The sequence below is a fragment of the Passer domesticus genome, chromosome 4, assembly GCF_036417665.1.
Source record: "Passer domesticus isolate bPasDom1 chromosome 4, bPasDom1.hap1, whole genome shotgun sequence".
Lineage (NCBI taxonomy): Eukaryota > Metazoa > Chordata > Aves > Passeriformes > Passeridae > Passer > Passer domesticus.
The window spans coordinates 25,747,420-25,768,299 of NC_087477.1; the positions used below are offsets into that span (position 1 = coordinate 25,747,420).

General features: G+C 38.2%; 1 protein-coding gene across 4 annotated transcripts in view; it reads left to right on the forward strand.

Moving 5' to 3' along the window:
* Positions 1 to 20,880, forward strand: part of LRBA (LPS responsive beige-like anchor protein) — a 373,617-nt gene that overhangs the window by 313,859 nt on the left and 38,878 nt on the right. For 2 of the 4 annotated variants that reach the window (XM_064416675.1, XM_064416677.1), the window contains exons 49-51: positions 12,482 to 12,571; positions 15,713 to 15,890; positions 18,578 to 18,640. In XM_064416675.1, the coding sequence (XP_064272745.1) occupies positions 12,482 to 12,571; positions 15,713 to 15,890; positions 18,578 to 18,640 (331 nt within the window). Of the gene's footprint in view, positions 1 to 12,481; positions 12,572 to 15,697; positions 15,891 to 18,577; positions 18,641 to 20,880 lie in introns of all 4 variants that reach the window. The other 2 variants (XM_064416676.1, XM_064416679.1) reach the window with 1 other exon arrangement.

The following is a 20,880-nucleotide window of genomic DNA, read 5'->3' on the forward strand; positions in this document are numbered from 1 at the left end:
TTAACTTGTGTTATAGCCTGAAAAAATTTTTGTACCAGGGAAGTTACAAATATTTGGAAGTGTGGATCATCTCAGCAAGGCATTCACTTTGTTACCAAATATTTTGAATTTGTCACATTTTTTATAGTACTTTGCTACAATGTTTCTTATTTTTGATTGTTCTGTGCTGTCTGAACTGACTAAAAAATGAAAACAGGAGAGGGAGAATTGTGGTGTTGTTGAGTTCACAATAGTGGAGTAGCTTAGCAGCAGCAGAATTTTGAAACACTGCTGATGGTGTCAAAAATACACACTGATGAATTCAGGCAGCAGAATGAATGCTGTCTTGTAGCACTTCTCTTCCAAGTTGCTTGAAGGATTGGCCCAGTGGAATATTTTTGTTTAGGATTTTTAAGCATGCCACTAAAACAGTGAAAGGTCTCCTGTTTAGTTAGGTATCCCTAGCCATTTGCATGTGTTTTGTAAAGTGTATTTATTATTATGTAAATGTGTACATGTAATTTCAAATGACAGCTCTGATGCAGTACTGATACTGCAGAAATTTAATGATACTTATCACCAATGGTGACTTACTCTAGTTTTACTTATGGGTAGAGATGAAAGTGATGAAAAATCTGTTTGTGTGTATTTCTATGTGCATAATCATTCTATATCCATGTGCTAAATGAATTTATCATGCACCTTTGACAGCCTCACCTTCTTCCTGCTTGCTAATCTGCCTCCCTGAGGACCTGTGCTAACATTCTGTGCTACCAAGCAGCTTCAATCAGCATTTATTTTTCTCCTGCAGTCAGCCTACCAAAAAATATCTCTTCTTTTCTCCACCAAATTCCTGGTTAGAGCTCAAATGAATTTCTGATGTGGACAGTTTACAGCATTTTTAGGCAGGCACAGCACCTCAGACTTAGTATCTTTTTATTAGGCAAGTATTAAACTGGATTTCGTGGTTTCAAAAATGATGAGTTTGACTTTTTCCTCTTGATACAATTCAGGTTTGGGTCTTTAAATCTTGACAATTTTAGCAGAAAAAAGTACTTTTATTTGCAAACCTAAACCAAAGAGTAACTCCTGTATATTCTGAGAGCTGCAAGTTATTGAGGCTTTCAGGTATCATATGGAAACAATAGCAAGTGCTTAAACCTTGGCAATTTCCCCACACAGATAGTGCTGAGCCTGTACCACATCAGCAATGAGAGGCCTATGATGCATGTGTTTCTGAGGTATCTCCACAGATATAGACATGGCTATTGGTGACCTAACTCATCAAAGGGGCCACACACAGAACAATGGTGGAAGGCACTGAGGAGTGGAGGGGTGTAGGTTAATGCAGAATTTCCTTAGGTCTCCTAAATGGCTCCGACTGGCACCTTTATTTTTATAGGCAGTCAGGTTATATATATTACAAGAAGGAAGTACTCGTCTAGGAAGGAAAACTACTTGATTAAAACCATATTCCACCTTTCTTTTTTTTTTTCCTAACTGAAAACGTAGAACTTTTACATCCTCTTATACTGCTGTGAACAATTTTTTCCTGCCATTCTTTCTGCCTATGGGAATAAAGGAAGTAAAGTATTTTGAAAGGATCTGACTGCCATAATAGAAAATTTTAAACTAAAATGCAAACCATGGGCCACATGCTACCTTTTGGCAGATAAACCCTGGGGAGTGCAAAGCTTGCATAATTCAAAGGCAAATCTCAGGGGGAGGGGAGTAGATCAAGAGAGAGGGGTTTGAGTCGCAGCCAGTGGGGGAAGGGAGCTGCAGCCAGGAGAAGCAAGGCAAGGGATCCGGTATCCCTGCTGGCATACTGGTGCACTGCCCATCCTGCAGAGACCATTCCTTCCTCCTCCTCTTCCCCTCCAAGCATTTTGGTAGAGCTGTCATTGGCTCTGCTTTCTGTGTGTCTTGCTGAAGGAGGTGGCAGCTGCAGAGGGAAGTTGCTGTTCAGTGGGCAAGCAGTAAATTTCCTGGAGAAAAACAGTGCGTTTGCCAGCAGAGCTCTGCTGTGTCACTGCCTTCTGTTGACTTGCTCTTGAGCACCACGTTTTGATGTGTGGAACTCCCAATCACAAGATCTGCTGTGGAAGGGCTCTTTTTTTGCCTGGATGGAAGGGGCGAGGAGTCATTTAGCACAGACAAATGTCATGCAACTGTTCTGGAGAGAATTCACAGCACCTTCTTATCACAAATTCTGCTCTTTTTTTGCCATAGCTGTCCAAGAATGGAGTGAAAAAAGAAAGTAGAATTAGATCTAAGTCGCTCAGACAAGTGACTGATTAGGAGCTGAAGCACAATCCATACAAAATAATTTGTATCTAGGACTGATTGGTGGGTATTTCATCAGTGTTGGTAAGAAGAACAGAAATTCCTCTTCTCTCTGGCTTAGTGTAAGAAAGGATGACATGAATGTGGGCTGCCCTCAGTTACTGCTTAAAAGTCCATTTCTCCACTGATATCCCTATGTAGTTAGTGTAAACACTGGATAAAAGCAAAAAGAAGAAACAAAGTTAGTAGCAGGAAGGTTAAATATTATTTGGAGACTGCATCCTTGATTTGTACAGGAAGTACAAATTGTATTTGTATATTAGATTTGTACTTCCTTACCCTTCACGAAGCATCCTGAATTTTATCCCATGCTTATCAAAAAGCCATATTTGAAAAAAAAAAACCAACAAAACAAAACCATCTGATATGATCTTTGAAGTCAGCAATTAAGGAAAACTAATAATTTTTAAATTAGCGATAACATCTCTAAAAATATAAGTCCCATTAACTAATAACTTTGAGTGACTTGCTTTTAGCCTTAGATGATTCTGTTGTTTTGTACTTCTTCCTCTGAAGAGAAGGTGACTTTTTGTTACATGAGGGTGGTCTGTTTAACATTAGGAAGCAAGCTTTCTCCATTTTTTGACACCTTTCTTTCTATTGATGATATTTCATTTCCATATGAAGTGAGGAGTTTCAAAAATTATGAAGAATCAGCTTCGACTTAGCATTTGGCTTGTTATTTAAATGTGCCACTTCTGATTACATATATAAAAAAGATAATTATTTTTTTTTTCAGTTTTAATGCATATAGGGTAAATTATTTAATGGATAATAGCTTTTAAATGTTATTTAAGATGAATGTCTTTGGTTAAGTTTTATGCATCTTAGGTCTATCTCTTATGAGTTGTATTTTATTTTTAAATATTTACAGTTTGAAATACTTCTGTGCCCAAAAGAAGTTACAAGGATGTTTAGTTTACATGACCCCAGTTTCATGACAGCAGTAGCAGATCTGATATCTTATCCCAGAGAAAGCATTTTTGGCCTCTTCTTTAGGTCTGGTCATGGTGGGAGTTAATAGCATATTTCAGCTCTAACTTAGCTGGAGAACCCTGACAACAGTGAATCTTTCACAGCGTATAAACAGGATTTGTATTTATAACATAGTTAACATTTACTAAATAGTTGGGAAAATGATCAATCTGGATTTGGCAGGTTGGGCAGCGGTCTTTGTTGTGATGAGTTTTAAAATGTAGGATAAAATGGTTATAAAATAACTGTCACAGAGCAGTAAATTTCCATGTGCTGTGTTCGGTAAGTAACAAATTCATGGAGACAACATTCAAGGTACCGTAGAAACCATCTTTGAATTGTCTCTGGCTGGAAGTGTGCTGCACAGATGGCATGTTTGGTGTTGTACAGCATGGGAAAAGCCAAATAAATGTTTAACTTTGGTCTCATTTTAATTGCAAATCTATATTAAAATGCCCTTGTATGGAACTGGAATTGAGAAGGCTCAATATTTAAAGGATTGTAGAGTGATTTAATGGCCAAGGAGATGTGGACTTGGCAATGCATCGAAGCCCATGCCTTGGTCTTTTCCTGGGGCAGTACCCATGGTAGGACTGTGTAACAGAGGCAGGGCCTCCTGGGAGGGCAGGTACCACTGCTCAATGAAATCAGCTAGTCTGGGCATCAGGACTCTCCCATGGAAGGATGCAGGATTTCCTTCTGGTGAAAGGAGCATTAAATAACAGGAGCATCACTCTTGCCACCCATTTGTATCAGTTACCTATTAGTTGTCACATCTCTGCTCACGCTGTGACCTGCTTGTGGTGTTGGAGTAAATGAGCAAAATGAGCATAAGCAAGTGCTTACTGTGATTATCTGGGAGGTGTGGCACTCCTTTGATTCCATTCAGCCTAGAGTTTGATGGGATGAATGGGGATTTATTGTGCTTTTTTCTTAACTTACATATTTTCTACAATACTTACAAACAGACATGAAAAATGTTCAGCTGGGTTCTGAGCCAGAAAAATATTTGACCTTTTTGTTCTCTTTTATTCTTCATTACAGGGTAGATTGTAGTTTTACCTGCTGATTCTCCTTCTCTGACCAGCAGGAAAAGGAGAGATATTTTAGAGTTAATTGAATTAGGACTGGGATGCTCCATGTATAAGGATTTAAAAAACTGGCAGGAAGTAGTAAAGTTTTTTGGAAGGAGGTAACTCATGAGAATTAGTTCTTCAGCTCTGAGTGCTTTTTCCCCTCAGCCTTTGATTGAAATTCAAGGGATAGAAATTTTCAGCGCAGTCAGTTCTCTGACCAGTCAGTTCTCTCACCTCTTGCTTGACCTGTCTTGGGTCAAAGAGAGCTCTATAAGAGCCAGAGAGGTCTTGAGACCCCCTGGGCTCCTTACATTTTCATTTGTGCCTGGCTGGTCAGTCTTAGCTGGCATATTTGTTGGCCAGCATTAAATAAGAAAGAGTAATAGAAAGGTAAATAAGGTATGGATAAAAGTGAGTTAATAACACTTCAAAATTAACTCCTTTTGTTATAAATAGTTTCTATTTTAAAACTACTTTTTCCTCTTCCATATGTGGAAAGGATGAGATATACTTGTATATAATAGCTACAGTTATACACCAAATCACTTAGCCTAGAAAGAAACATGGAAGTGAACAGGCTACAGGAATTTCTTGTTTCATCAACATGCTTTGATTATTTGCAGCCTCTTTATGCTGTCCAAATGTTCTCTGTACTGACTTTCATAGTAATTGGGAAACAAAACATTTTTGTTTGGAGTATTTTCATTCGATGTGCTTGTTGCAGCCCAGGGTGTCTAACGTAGGCATCAGTGTTCCCACTGTGGCTGTAGATGTGTGTGGTGTTTACTTACCAAAATTCCTTATTTTAATTATTAGTAATATTTGATAAATAGCTGCTGCTTGAGTGAAAAAGCTTGTGGTCATGCCAGAGATGTTTTCCTCAAGCAGTAATCTAAAAGTCAAGTCTCAGTTAAATGCTACATTCTATTAAATAACAACAAAAAGTTCGTTTGTTGTAGTAGAAAACCCTGAGATAGCATTGCACCCAAAGTTTGGAAACAGCAAGTTTGGTCTTGCAGGTAGTGGTTATGAGAGATTAAATAAATGTATTTCATATATTAAGAAAATGAGTTGTTTATTTCTTTTTCACAATTGTTACAGATTCTGAAAGGTGATCAGAGAAGACAGTTTAAAGACCACTACATTTTGGATTTTGACATCTGTGTATTAATCTCCTTCAGATTGAAATGTTTTATTGTAGTCAAGCTTTTTTATTTAATAGATAGAGATGACATCAATATTAGGAAATTCCGTGGACTGTTAACAGTATGGAATTGATTGCTTTTTTCCAGAAGAAAAAGTTTAATATAAGAAAATTTGGGATTGTTTAGCTATTTAGAGAAGCAAATGAATAATGCCAGAAATTGAAATTTGAAGGTATTGTGCATGGCAGTGCCACTGCTTTCTCTGTGATAATTATTGATTTGAAGTGAAAGCACTGAGTTGCTCTCTTGAAATCTTCAGCTGCCACAGAAAAGAGAAGTGGGAAACAATTTTGGTTGTGGTGCTCAAATAAAACAGAAACTGTTGTATTTAAAAAAGTAATTCCAGAGTAGCTTAGGCTTTTGCTTGTACCGACTCCAGTTTTATTTGCAGGTCCTTAAATTGATCTTTACTCAGAGTCCTTTTAGACTCTTCTCTTTTTATTTTGTCAGTCTCTTTGAAGTACTACCAGACCTGTTTTTGTAGTACTAGTGTTTTTTATCTGCTTCTTTCCAGTAGCCAAAGATTTAGGTGTTTTGAATGAGCACATCAGTGTTCCAGACAGAGATACTGTTTGAAATTATCCATGAACCCAGTGCCTCTGAACATTATTGAGTGACATTTGTTTCTGTTGGTTGTGTCTGCTCTGACTAACTGGTTTCTTTCAGATTGGCAGCTGGGATTACGCTGCAGTAGACGGACAGCTGCGTGAGCTGGAGATTGCAGCCAGGCCAGGCTGTGCCTCTGTTTAATATGCCTGGAATGTATATGTGCACATTGGAGCAACTTGCACAGCCCTGAGGGGCTTCTATTTGTATTCTCACAAACTGTGATTACTTCCTGTTTTATTTTAATGAGTGCCATGTAATTGTCACACTGATTTGTCTGGACAAAAAGACTTCATTTTTTCTTTTTTCTCACAGAAAATTCCTTAATGTAGTTTAAGAGCTGGTTTAGTGGTTTTGTTTGTAAAGATGTGGTGGAAGACATCCTATGCAGCTCTCCTTTCTCCACTTTTCTGATGTGAACAGGATAATGTATTATTCATATATTGATTTCAAACAGCTTGAGGAAAAAAAGTAATCCTGTTTAGGTAACCCCTTCCCATCCATATATCTGTAGTTGGATTTTATAAACAACAAGTGGTTAGACCAGTAACCAGTCTTCAGACAACTCTGGTATTTTCAGAACTCTGATATTTTCTGGTAATTTCAGGCAGAAGGAGGTGAATCTGGGGGGTGATAAAAGAAAAGAAATATATTACACAGCAGATATATTTCTTAGAAGGAAGGTACAGAGAAGGAAGAAAAAAAAGGCAAATTTCTATTTGATGGCTTTAATTTCTCCGTGTATCTGTCATTTTTTTGTGTAATGAGGCCCACAGTTTTGTTACAGACCTCGCTAACACACAGCAGCAGGCAAAGGTTGTGCACTTTTTGCTTCATCCCAAGTTGCTCTTGTGCCCTAATAAGGCCCCCCTCTGCGGGCTGCTGACAATATTTCTGCCCACGCTTCGGCTCTGGAGCCATAACCCTGAGCTGCTGGGCTTGGAGCTGTACCTGCATTAGTGGGCAGCAACAGGCACCTTCTGCATTCTGCTTGGTTAGCAGGGGGTACATCACAAACATTTTGCAGTCGGGTTTATTGACACCTAGAGAACAATAGGTAGCTCTTGGTCTTGTAGTGTCTTTTCCTTAGCCTTTCTTCTGCTCCATTCTCTTCCCTGCTATTTGCTAGATTTCAAAGCTAGCACACACAGTTTTCTTAAATCAGTATATTAAGTGAATGGTGCAATGAGAAAGCAAAATATGGTAGTGATTCAGAACAAAATGTTTGATTTGTGAAGTCAAAACAAGAGAAATAACTTTCTGGTTTGACATGAAAAAACTAGACTGCTCATTTTATTTTTAAAATAGCAAATGGGAGTGTGTGAATTTATGATACTAACATTTGAGTGCTGTATTTTTTCCTTGGGTCAAGTATAGTGCAATATCCCTAGGGCAGGTGTACAGTCAGCCAGCATACACATTGCCTCTGTCAGAAAAGCATTTTGCCCATTTCTCACAATCTTGATCTAATGGGGATTGTTAGGAAACATGGGAGATGGTACTACAAAGAGCTTCTCTTTATAATCCTGTGCCTCTTTTCAGCAATTTTATCTATTGTTATGAATTGTGCTTGCTCACTGGCTAGTGTTATCTGTGTTCCTGTAGTCCTAGAGGAATTTAACTAAGAATATTCCTGTAGGGGTGTACATGGCTCTCTCTGATCAGAGGGGGTTTTCTGATCACTTGTTACCGGAGCTGGATTTTAATCACTGTCCGTGGGGAAAGGAGCTCCTTGGTTGGCCGCTGAGCCATTCAACTTCCCTGTCAAACAGTCTGTGTTCTCTGATGCTCTAAAGCAACATCTGGGTGGAAGGAAGGGGAAAGCAAGTAATCATAATTGCATATCACTCAGGCCAATAGAAATTACTGAGGAACATGTGTGTAAACCTTTTTGAATATTGAAAAGTGAGGTAGGAGCGGCAGAGAGCCAAAACAATTACTTTTGCAAGGTCTGTTATTTTCTGGACGTAAATACAGGGCAGAAAGATGGAGGATGAACCCAAAATGTTTTCTGTCCCTGACACGTGTGCTGAAAGAATATATATTACAGTGCATACTGTTATTTCACCTGGGGTTTCAAATGTTTGGCAACTAAATCGTAGAGATTTGGGAAATAACTGGGAATACTTTAGTGCAGAACTAAAGGAGCTAAGAGCAGCCTCTTTGTAGCAAATGAGGAGGTTGTACCTTGTTATACCCTCAGACCAAGGCATGCCTTTTAACATGGATGTGCTGTGTGCCTGGACTCCTCAGTTTGGTGTTTTGTGTCTGAGGAGGCATGATGAAAGCAACTCCGAGCTAGTCCCTTTAAAGGTCTTTAAATCTGGAGTTAAATGGTGTATGTCTTGCCTTTTAACTGTTATGGGCCTTCATTTGAGGATTTGAGTTCAAAACTGGAGACCGTTTCATTCTTTCTCTGTGACACTCACTGCAGCTCCCCTTCCACCCGCCCTCCCTCATATTTAATTTTATAGTTCTTTCAGACATAAACATGAAAAAAAAGCAATTTTGACTTAGTTTCTGAGTGTTGCTGCAAAGAAAAGTAACAAACATCTGTTTTTACCTTAACTGCATCCATATGTTCAACCTCCCCATCACCCTCCTTCCCAAAAAATTTACAGCCGTATTTGATGGGTACTGCATATTGTTGAATTAACTTTCTTCACAGTTAGATGAGAGGGTAAGTTCAGAGACTGAAAATAGCCATACTAAACAGTGGCCAGGAACTACGTTATAGCTAAGCCAAGTTTTCAAGTTCTTTCCTTCTTTCAATTTGCTTCCCTATTCTCCTTTTCCCCTTCCCACACCCCAAGAGAAGGAGAGATGACCTGGGAAACTTTTTAGGAATGGGTAAAATCAGATAAATATTAACTTATGAAGTTTGCCTGTGGCTTTCATGCTTCTAAATTAATTAACATTCAAAATACAGTGTTACATAAGTATGTGTTTGGGATGCATACTGTGTGAATTATTGTAAAGGGTTGCTTACCTTGTTTCATTTTATTGCTTCTTGTTGTAGCATCTGGAATAATTCTGGCCCTACCAACATTTTGGGTTTGTAGATGATTAAGAGGAAAAAGGCAGTTTTACTTCGGTATTTGAGAAACAGTGAAATAAAAAGTGGAATGATATTATGTTTTTCTTTGTGGCACACATCTTGCTTTCAGCCATAAGTGTTTGTCGAGCTAAAAATGTCTTTCAAACAAAGGTTATGTATGTCTTACCAGTTACATGGTGTCCTTAATTGATGTGAAACTGGTTGTGCAAATTTCCCAAATGTTTCTACCTTCAGTCATGTAGATGGCTGTGTGCTCCAGAGGAATCCAGCCATGTGAGAACACATGCCCTTCCTCTACTGCTGGAGGAGCTGTCTGTCTCTGTAATACTGACTGATGCTGGTAATAATTATTTTCAAGAAAGCTCAGTTAGAGGCTGGGCTATAATTCATTAGAAAGGAAGTAGATGGTGACTTTCTGACTGATGGGCATTTTACTGTATTTTCTCAGGTGAGTGGTAGGAAGGTTCTTTTCTTCAAAGGATATACTAATTATATCTCTGAGAAAAAGATTCCCTGGTCCTACCTGGTTTTCTTTGACAGGTTGAACAAAAATCTGAGTGGCATCTGGTGGCTCTTTCTGCTGTTACATAAATTTAGAGATGGGGATTGATTCCAGTCCACCATCACATTTCTGCTGACAGAGGGAGGTCATCTTGCATCCTTCTGTATGTGATCCTTCTGACTGAGACATCAGAATGTGGAGCTGACATCTGGATTGACTTTGAATACAATCTGGGAAAAGGAAGGAACCATTTGGGGTTGCTAGTACACTCTCTTGGTCGTTATTACAAAATGTGGAAACTAAAAAGAGAAAACTTTACCTTTTTTTTTTTTTTCTTCATGGTAACCAGAAGGAACGCAAAAGATTTTTTTCTGAAGTCTAGCCACTGTGTCTAGACATATTTGTCCAAGTGTTGTTGCCTTTACTCAACAGTTCTTCAAATTTCTTTTGGATTTCTGAAGACACCAGTAAAGATGAGAAACTCAAGCTAGGTCATAAAAAGTGTCTATTAAGACTGAAAATGGAGAATTTGTGATCCTCTGAGACAGGGTTTGGCAAAATCCTTGTTCCACTGGTCAGCAGCTTCACCAGGTCTGACAGACACTTTGTGAAAACAGACAGTGTCTCTTGACTGGTGGGTTGAGTACAGTACTTTATACTTGATCTACATCAGTTTGAGCTCTTGTAATGATGAATGTATTTGAAATACTGTGCATTAATACATATCTTGTGTTTCTTCAGGTAGTTTTCCCTCACTATTAGCACTACATAGGTGTATAGTTTCCAGAGGTAGCATTGGACATTAAAAGACATATTTCAAGGTTGAGATAAAAATTCTGACTCTATTTAAATGCTGAACATGAGCATTTGGGATTGAAAGTTTCAGTATTGATCATAATTCAATATACAAAGAAATTAATAAATCTAAAGCTCATTATTTCCTTGCTTTATCTATTCTCAGTTTTAAAACAAATGCATGGGAGTTGTGTTTCAAGAATATTTTATCCTGTATTCTTCTGGTTCTACCCTCAATGCAAGACAGAATTCCCATTTGGTAGTAAAAATATCCCTCTTAATCTGCAAGTAGGTTTGGGCACACCTTTTTAAAATCTGGATGTTTTGAAACAAGCAGCATTTTATGGAAAGGGTAGGGCTGCTGACCAGTTTGTTTGTTAATGCCTCATGTCTTACGAGACCTCAATTTTTTTGTGATTCCCTTGATATCTTGAGTCCAAAATCCCCAGATTTGAATTTTAATGTAGGATGTGTCATCAGCAGGAAGGAGACTCATGTGGTCTTACTGAGCTTTAGTGTTTTATGAATCTGATACTGCTGTTCCTCAAAAAGTGCTCACTGCATCACACTGTGTGTATGTCAGATTTCAGCCAGCTTTTTGATAACTTATGTATTCACCAGTTCTTTGAAGATTATGGTCCTTCCCAGAGTGGGCAAGAGTGTTAGAATCTGTTCACAGAACAATTTCAACTCCTCCTCTGGTGAGTTCAGATATTTCAAAAGCCCTGCCAAATATAATAAGGTCAAGTGTTTTGGATGGCATGTTTACTGTCAAGAGGATGATTATTTTAAGGTCCAAGGTGCATTCTACTTTTATTTTTACTGTTAGGAGAATGTCCTACTAATGGTCTTTATAATTATATAAAAATAGTCGTTTGTAAGAATAATGTCAGCATAAATGTTATTCCATTGTCTCAAAAATTTTAAGGAGTGGCTAAAATAGACTAGGAAGTGTAATTGTAAGGAGCATTAAGGAAGGTTGAACCATGAAAGAAGAATTAGGGGAAAATACCTGAGGCATCAGCCCATGTACAGCCTGCTAGCCCTCAGCAAAGGCAAGGTGGTTAGTTAAGCTCACAATGAAAGATAGATAAACTAAGCTGAATGATTTGAGATTTTCTGTACTATCAGCCTGTTCCTGTGCATGGTGCAGGGGGCCAACCTGGCAAGAAGTAACTTGTTGAATTTTGTCTGCTTGATGTTATCTTTAAACCAGTGGGCCAAGAGGTGGCAGCATGGAAAATTAGTTGGACGTGCCTAGGGCAAGAAGTATAAGTTCACAGGTTTCAGCATAATTATTTTCAAGAAATCACTAAGCATAATATTTTCATGTGAAATGAAAATGAAGGAAGTACTAAAGTGTGTTGCTGAAGATACAGATAAACTTTAAAACCCCCCTTGTTTATGCCTTCATGTTCTCCTATAGTTTTGCTGTTGGTAGTTTAATGCATCCTAACATTGTTTGCTCTTCTTGAATGAACCTGGACACAAGAATAAAAGCTCAGTATTGCTGTTCTTCTAGTTACTGCTGTGAAATGAAGCAATGGAGTTTAATGTGCAACACTTAATACCTGCAGAAACTTAAAAAAAGTTAACTTTTGTTTTTGAGTTATGATACAAACAGGATAAGCCAGTGTTAGAAAGGAAAAATGGAGCCAATAAAGAGGGTTTCTGATTATAATAGCTTGTTTCTGTTTAATATCATTGAGCAGGATGAGGTTTTGCAGAGTTTCTCATGGAAATAGCATCCACAGTACTAAAATGATTACCTCATTCTTAGTACCACTGCCAAGCACTTAGCCCCACAGTGAACACACGGGGTTGATTTTCAACATGAAACAAGCCAGAAGTGTGGAATGACATTTTCAGGTGACAGTTATGGTTCTATTGCCTGTAATTAGCACCTCTTAACATGCAAACCTGCCTGTGCCTTTTCCAGGCTGTGGAAGCTCAAATACGAAGTTTTGGACAGACCCCTTCCCAACTGCTCATAGAACCACATCCTCCGAGAAGTTCTGCCATGCAGGTGGTAAGTGCCCTGTTAACTCTTTGAGACCTGCCATTGTGCTCACTTCCTTTGCTACCTTAACTTTGCAGAACTGGACACTTTCACTTTGCTTTTATGTGGTTGTGGAATTATGTTATTAAAACCAGCAGATGAGTTATGATTTGGTAGGAGTTGCGTGCAGTGCTTGACTATTTTTTTTTATTTGTTGCAGAAAGGATTGCATTGATTTCTAGTGTAGCTATTTTTTGGTGTAATCTAAGAACACTTCATCAGTTGATTTTGTTAGTACCATACCTGTACAGGTGAGAGCCAGTCATCATGGAGACAATTTAGTTAATCTTTGGCAGATTCCCCATGAAGCATGGATTTAGGAGGTGGAACTTCCTTGTCTTTTCCCCTAGGCATAGGTTTTCCCCTAAAACCAGGATTACTAGGAATTCATGAGCTGAAACTTACATAGCAAAGAATGTGACTAAATGTGTTTTGCAGTAAAGCTAGGGTGATAAAATCCAGGCAGTGAGCATTAACATGCTTTCCCTTTTACCTCTACTTGTGTCTAATATAATTTTATTTTACAAACTATTATTACATTACATTCACTTTTCATATCATGCTGTCTGCAGTCCTTGTGTTTAAAATATCATTTGTGTTGTCGTAGGTCCAGAACTAAGGATGTTAAGTGATAGTCTGACAAGTGGAGCAAATGGTCTGCTAAGGTTTTCAAAAAGTTATGTTTCCTTATTGTTAGGGTGGATATTTTACACTGCAACACAAAAAAAAAAAAAAAAACCAAAAAAAAACCTAACCAAAAGCATGTCATACAGGACATGCAAGAAGAAAATATGTCCTACTCGAGCAGACTAAAGTTATTAATTTTAAAACATATCTGAAGTGCAGAAGGTTTAAAAAGATTACACAGAAACATGAAATGTTTCCAAAGCAGCTTACAAACCTTGTGATGCAGGAGTCTCAGAAGTGTAAACTTCCTTGATAAACTGAGCTACTGGCCTTTCTCACATGCATCACGGGTTGTACCTGAGAGCTGCTCAGCTGCCTGTGCCCCATGCCCAGGTCCCAGGCCAGCAGACACTGCAGGGACTTGTGTGTTTCAGAGGAGTCCTGCTAACAGGGATGTTGGGGAGCCCAGCTACTCCCCTTCATGCAGCCACTTGCCATATGTGTGTCCGTCTGTCGTGGTGCCATGCACTGAGCACTTGCTCAATTTAAAGGGATTTGTTTCAGGAAGAGGAGCAACTCGAGAAGTTGATTATTGACGTATTAGTCAGAGCCATTGTTATATAAATAAATTTGATACCAGAAAGCAGTTTGTGTGGTTTTATCATAATATTTTTCATGATGCTGAATTACTGAAGATTTAGTATGTAATAGAAGAAGTTAAAATCTAAGAAGTTAGCTGTTTTTAACTCCTGTGGTTTTTTGGGCTGGGGTACACCCAAAAAAAAAAGCCCTTAGTTCTTCACTTGCTGGTTTTGTGGATATTAATACATGTTTTCATAATAGCACTATATTAAGTGGTTTTAAAAGTATTCCTGGAGCTGAAATACAGTAAGGATATATTTCCTGTCACAATTTTGAATTATTTCTAGTTGCATTATTTACTGAGTTTTGTTTTCGTGTGCGTGTGTGCATGAATACAGCTGAATTGGAAGTTACCACGTGCTGTGTTAAGTGCACAAGCCATAATATACACCAGGTGTAGTAATTAGCAGTCACATGAAGGCTGCCTATTTGTCTGGTTTTGCTGCTGTTGCTGTATCCCCTTGTGTTTTCAACCATCAGATAGCTGGATTTAATTGAGGCCACATCAGATGAGGCATTACTGACACCTTTAATTGAATGAGCATCCAGGGAGGATTAACTCATAATATTGATTGGCTTTTAGCCACTTGCTCAGAAGGGTGTCTGGGTAGCTTATTAGTTGCTTTTATTTACACCTTTATGCAAGACTGTAAATAGGAATTCATAGAGCAATATGTTTTTCTAAGTACTCTTAATAACTTTTTTAAAAGGCGTGATAATAAAAATGCAAATGTATTTAATTTTTTTATTAGTTCTATATAAATATACATTAAATGTATGCACTTACATACACATATATGTAATGAAATATTGCAGGTGGAGAATAGCCAAGGACACTTCATTAGTATTCTAATTTGGTTATTAGAAAATCACAAATACTTGAGCAATGTGGCTACTGGTGACCATGATGATTGTACCTCTGCATTTCAATGGGGTTCTCTTTTTTTCAGATGTACCACAGAGTAATAAACCCATCAGATGCTGCATTTTCTCCTTATGTTTGATATCCAGATCCTCAATATTTTGTTTAGATGTTTGCAGTATTCTTAGAGAACTCAGTTAAAAAGTTAATAAACTTTTCAACTTACTAAACTAAAAAGCCAAAAACATTAAAATGTATGTTGAAAATGAGAGTCTGGATTCATTCCTTTCCTTTAGCATTTCTGGAAACAATGTAGGATAGTGTCTGTAATCATGTCCACTTTGTATTCTTCACAAGTGCATTTAATTATGTTTGTCTTTTGAAACACATTTGCAGTGAAGTCTTCTACTTTGCATTCATAAATCTTATTTTTGTACACCAGAAATATACACAGAACATATATCTAGTGTATGTGTGTATCTGTTTATTTTAATGTTCTTTCATGTTCTCGTCTGGCTTGTAAAGAATTACAGTCTGCCAATTTAATGCAACCTGAGACAATCTCTGGGAGCAGGAATTTTTTTTGCTTGCTATTTTTTGTGTTTCCCTCCTGGTTTGGCATTGCTTTCCTTGACATACTGTCTCTGCAGATATGAAAGAGAATTCTTTTGGCAGAAATAGGCGATTGAAAACTTTTAGTTTAATCTGCTGTGATCTCTAGCAAAGTCTGTATACAGACACCCTGTGTTCAACAAAACCTAAGATTAATAGGGTACAGGCAGAATTTTCTGCCTAAACTATTATTTCCACAAGCCTTTCCACTTATTATTGCATTTGCTTTTCTACTGGAGCTTCTATCGGATCTTGTGGGTTTTAATTCAATCTTCCTTCTCTTGTCCTGTCTCTTCTCCTCCCCGTGTTCTCTTTTCCCGTGTATTTGGGTTCTTGTCGTGTGCACTCAACAGTATCTCCTCCTGCAGAGCCCCTTGATGTTCACAGAGCAAGCCCAACAGGATGTCATCATGGTCCTGAAGTTCCCGTCCAACTCCCCGGTCACTCATGTGGCTGCCAACACCCAGCCTGGCCTGGCCACTCCCGCCGTGATCACGGTCACTGCCAACAGGCTCTTTGCTGTCAACAAGTGGCACAGCCTCCCTGGTAAGTACATTAAAGCCTGGAGCCTAAGAAACCCCTGCCACCCAGCAGTACTTCTCTTGTCTTGTCACAATTTGCTGCGGAGCTGTTGTGAGTTTAAAGTGGAAAAAACAAATCCTGTTCATTGGCACAGCAGGCTTTTCACATGTGGGCTTAGTTTCTCCTTGGAAAGGTGATCTGAGCTATTGCAGCAAGATATGTAGCACACCAAAGGTTTGTAAAAACAATATGTTTCTTTCCAGGCCATCAGGCACCATCATTGCCACAGCAAGAAGACAAAAACAGTCTATCACTATTTAGTCACAATAAAGGCACACTCTTCCTCTTAAATTTGTTGTTCTGTCTGTTGGGAGCCTGAACCATATCATGTCAAAGGCAGTTTTATAGCATGTAGAACTTGCCTGAAATCTTCTCTGCCAGTTTTTTCTTGATTAAAAACTCAATATTCTGCAGTTGAAGACAGCCCATGAGAATTAGAAAATAAAATATATGGGAAGTCTTATCTTAAACATCCCAAAGTTACTTATGTAGGTGCTTGTGTATTGTCAGTGTGAAAGGAAAACAAAATAACCATTTACACAACTACTAATAAAATTAATTTTCCTTTAAAAGTATGCTGTACTTAAGAATATAATTCTGCTTTTAATTCTGATATTCTCCAATCTTAAAGACATCCATCTTCCTTTCCATGACTATGACAGTCTTAGGCCCAAGCTGTCAAAGGAAGTTTATTTTGGTGCAGTGCAGTATATTTGGTCAAACACTTTTAAAGAAAGGGGGGAAAAATGACCTTCTACTAAAATAAATTAAATAGAAGATACTCACATCAGAGAAACACTTACATGGTTGAAATTCCTACTAAGAAATCTCGACCCATGGTCCTTGATTGCTTTTTGAAAAAAGCCAGATGACTCCCACACTTTTTCCTAATTCTTACAAACTACCTCTCAAATAGAAACATTTATGTATTATTTCACCCTCCTGAGAAACACTTCAAGAGAAAGGTGGGAAGGAAAGGGGGAAGGGAGACGTGTCTAAGATAACAAGTTGCAAGCAGGAACTCTTTACAGGGCTCCCAAGATTTCTTTGAAAGGAGGATGACAGTATCCTCTCATAGCTTGGATGTGTGACCGTGGGCATGTAATAGTCAAGGCTTTTAAAAAATGGCCTTTGTGAACATACAGCTCATGGGAAGAGAATGTTCAAAAGTGGTAGGAGCTGGTCTTGATTTCAACAGAATGCTGCTGGTTGATGATCCATGAGCAGGCAACCAGTTTGGTGAGTGTAGTAATAACTGGTTTGAGTTGAACAGAGCTTTCAGATTTTTCAGGCTTTTCCCTCACCTCTGAAAAGGAGAAGAGTAAGCTGTGCTTTTGAGTTGCTATTTTTTCATTTAGAGGCATTTTACACTTATCTTGCCATTATACAAACAGAAACCAACCATAAATATTCCACAAAAAATAATTTCACCCCACTTCTGTGAGAGCACACATGAGTTGCAGGCTGTTAATAGAGTACTGTGCTTAAGATACCTGTCTGTGGACTCCTGAGCCTTTGCTATTGTTGACTTCCAATTTTATACCAAAATGGCATCTCCTAGGATGAGAGGGCAGGTATCATTACTGCTCATATCCCCTGCTGTGGGATTAGCATTGTCTTTGTTAATGAGGCATCATGATAAAAAAGTTGCCAAGTGACCAGTTGTCACTAATGTGTAATTAAAAAGCCCATTCCTGCCTTTGAATATGAATTTGGTGGCTTTGCTGACATCTAATGACACTGGTAGCCAGCAGGATGCTCTTTTTTGTCACATAGATTTCATGTTTTGTATGAAATGTTGGTGTTTCATTGCAGTAGAACTTTCAATTTACTTATGAATCAGTTATTTAAGAAATCCTGGTATTGATACTAATTTTTATATTAAGCTGTGGATGGTAGGTAGAAAAATCGTATGTGTAATTATTTAGCCATTATTTCTTGTTTCCCTTCCAAGCAGGCTGCTGAGGGGGATGTGCTGGAGAGCAGTTTGTTTGTTTCTTTGTAGTGAAGCTGTGGAAAAAAAGGTTTTCTTTTTACCCTTGCAGGAGAATTCAGTACATAAACATTTTATTGGTATGCCAGGTGCCCAGATGAAATGTGGGTTGGCAGAATTAATATATTAACTTCTATGCAAACTCGTGAATAAATGGGTTTTGGTGAAGGATGAATCCTTACATACTGGCTGACTATGAGATGACTATGAGATTTCCCTCTCTGCATCATAAACTGACTTTAAAAAAAAAAAGTCCTTTGTGCTTCAGTTGTTCAAAGCAGTCCTTTAAAAAGTAAAGAGGAAAATAGTATTTGCTACAGTCAGCAGATGGTTGTCACATTTTGTTTTCAGTCCTCTTTACCACTTAATTTTGTTTTGTTGCGACAGGAGAGGTTGCCAGTAAAGCATCTGCTAGAGCTTATGGCTCAGGACCAGAGCTGCTGCTGATGGCATACATTCAGAATAGCCCTAATCTAAAATAAATGTTTAATAAGCAGCCTGCAAAAGCACTTGGATTTTTTTTTGTTTTTCATTCAGTTGGTGCAGAAGAATCTTGAACAGTTAAAAAAAAGGGGCGTAGCTTTGATTTATAAAATATATGTGGCTTCATTTATTAAAAAAAAAGCAAAGTTTTAAAATCTTCTTTCCTGAATTCCAGCTCATCAAGGTGCTGTACAAGACCAGCCTTACCAGCTGCCAGTGGAAATCGATCCTCTCATAGGTCTGTCACTTCCTTCTCTCTTTGCGATTCATTAAGCTCTGTATGGTGGCCCTGAAGTGTAGATTACGGTTGTTTTTCACTTGCTGGTTGCTGGGAATGGAATTTTCCTGATAAACCATTTGCATGCAAATTGGAATGCAATGAGCTGTGGCTATGCTGGTATTTCATCAACTCCCCCTCGTTGGTTTGCCTAATTTGAACAGGCCTAGGACGCGTGTCAGTGAAAATTAATATGGATGCTGTAATAATGTGTGATTGAGAATGTGCATGAAGTACTGTCAGGATAATATTGGATCTTTTCATCACTCAGACTTGTTGATGAGCAGGAGCGAGGCACGTTATGATGAATCGGTGCACTGGTAATGTGATGGAGCTCCTTTGCTGAGGAAATTTTCATAATAACAGTGGGGTTCTTAACTGCACCGTGTTGTGAAAAATAAAACCATGGTGCTAGGGTTCCGTCATTAAAGGAGATCAATCCTTTCTTCATAGACCTGCTGTTCAGGCTGAGGGGATTAATGTGTAATTGCAAAGCAGTTTCAAAGTTGAAATATACAGCCCGCTCCAGTTTAGTGTTGAGATATTAGTATTCATTTTTCAAGGATATTGCATCTTTTGATCAGCTTCACCAGTTAAATTTGTGTGTGTTTTTCTTTTATTAAAAAGGGGTGGAAGAATGTCTTTCCTTTATGTAATGACTCAGTGTAGTAGATTCAATTCATGAATTTTTATTATAGAGGTTTTTCAGTTTATATAGAGCTGATTTTTCAGTTAGCAGAGTTAGAGTTTGGTCAGTTCTTTCATTACAGGCCCAGCTTTGGGGAGTGCATATTTGGAGTCTGTAGCATGGCAAATGGAACCTTAAACATGATGAGAAAAGAAAAACTCAAGTACCTAACACTAAAACACAAACTAGCTGTGGGATGGGAGCAAAGAAGACAGGAATCCGTGCCCCCCCAATTTTGTTAAACTTCGAGCTTAGTTTAAAAGCCAGCTGTTTCAGTGTTGTTTAATTGGAAAAGTGGTGTGGCCAATTATAGAAGGATGGAAAAATCAGAGCAAAGATGAGCTTGCCTGGATAGGTTAGAATGACAGGTCTGTCAGACAGTAAGAATTCATTTCAAAACTAATGTGTGCATCGCAGTAGGAAGTGTGGTATTGTCTGTAGATCCAGACTCTTCCTGTGTAGCCATTTTGCTGGAAAAGCTCTAGGATTAGGAACAGTGGGGAATATGAAACCATTTTATAGATCTGATAAAATTAAAGTGTTTTTCCCAAGTTTCTGAAATCAATCCTCATCTGAATAATGCAATAGTTATGAGGCAGACATGTGCTGTAGTTCTCCTTCCCTTCCTGAAACAGATTTTATCCAAAAAATGTTTGGAGAAGGAAATTTGTGCTCTGCTTTAAAACCTGCTCTCAAGTAGATCTTAGAAGTGTAAATAAATATTACAGTAAAAAACCCCAAATCACATTGGTGCAGAGACCTTTAATGTTCACATTCTGAAAAATGGTTTAATATTCTCTTCCTACAATAGATCTCAAATCAGCCTTGTGATTACATTGGACATAGTTTAAAAGGTTTAAGGCTTTCTTTGTCATTGCTAAGTAGCATCATTGGGTGCAAGCAAGTAATTATGTAGGTAATATTAGAGGTTTTTAATTGTGGCTAGACACATTTACCTAGAAATGGCACCTAAGAGGACCACAAAATTACACTTTTATGGTTATAGCAGGAATCTTGTTTCTGTCTTAGTTATAAGGAGGAATTCCTGCCCTCCCCATTTTCCTGGTCTACAGGAAGACATAAAACAGCAATGTCTGATATGGCACAGACCCTAGACCTCTTTTTGAGGTGAAGTGTTTTGAAGGCATTATCCTCACTGAGTTAGTTGATCTGCATGCCTTTGAGGTTCCTTTGCTGCTATTTTGTCATACAGAGCAGTTCACTGTGCATTTATAACGTGGTGCTGTTACTCTTTAAGTGGTCCCAAGATCAGTGAAGGCCACATTTGTGTTACCTGCAGAGAGCAAGTGGCAACACCTTGCTAAATTATTTGCTACCCATATGGACAAGACAGTATCAACATTTTAAATATAGCAAAAGCATGAATAAATGAAAGGTTTGATACAGAGTAAATGGAATAAGCCCAAGGCTTGGGAGGTAGCTGGCCAGTGAGAATAAAAAGGAGTCAAAGAAAAAAGAGTAAAGAAGAGCACCAGACCAAGACAGAGGTAGG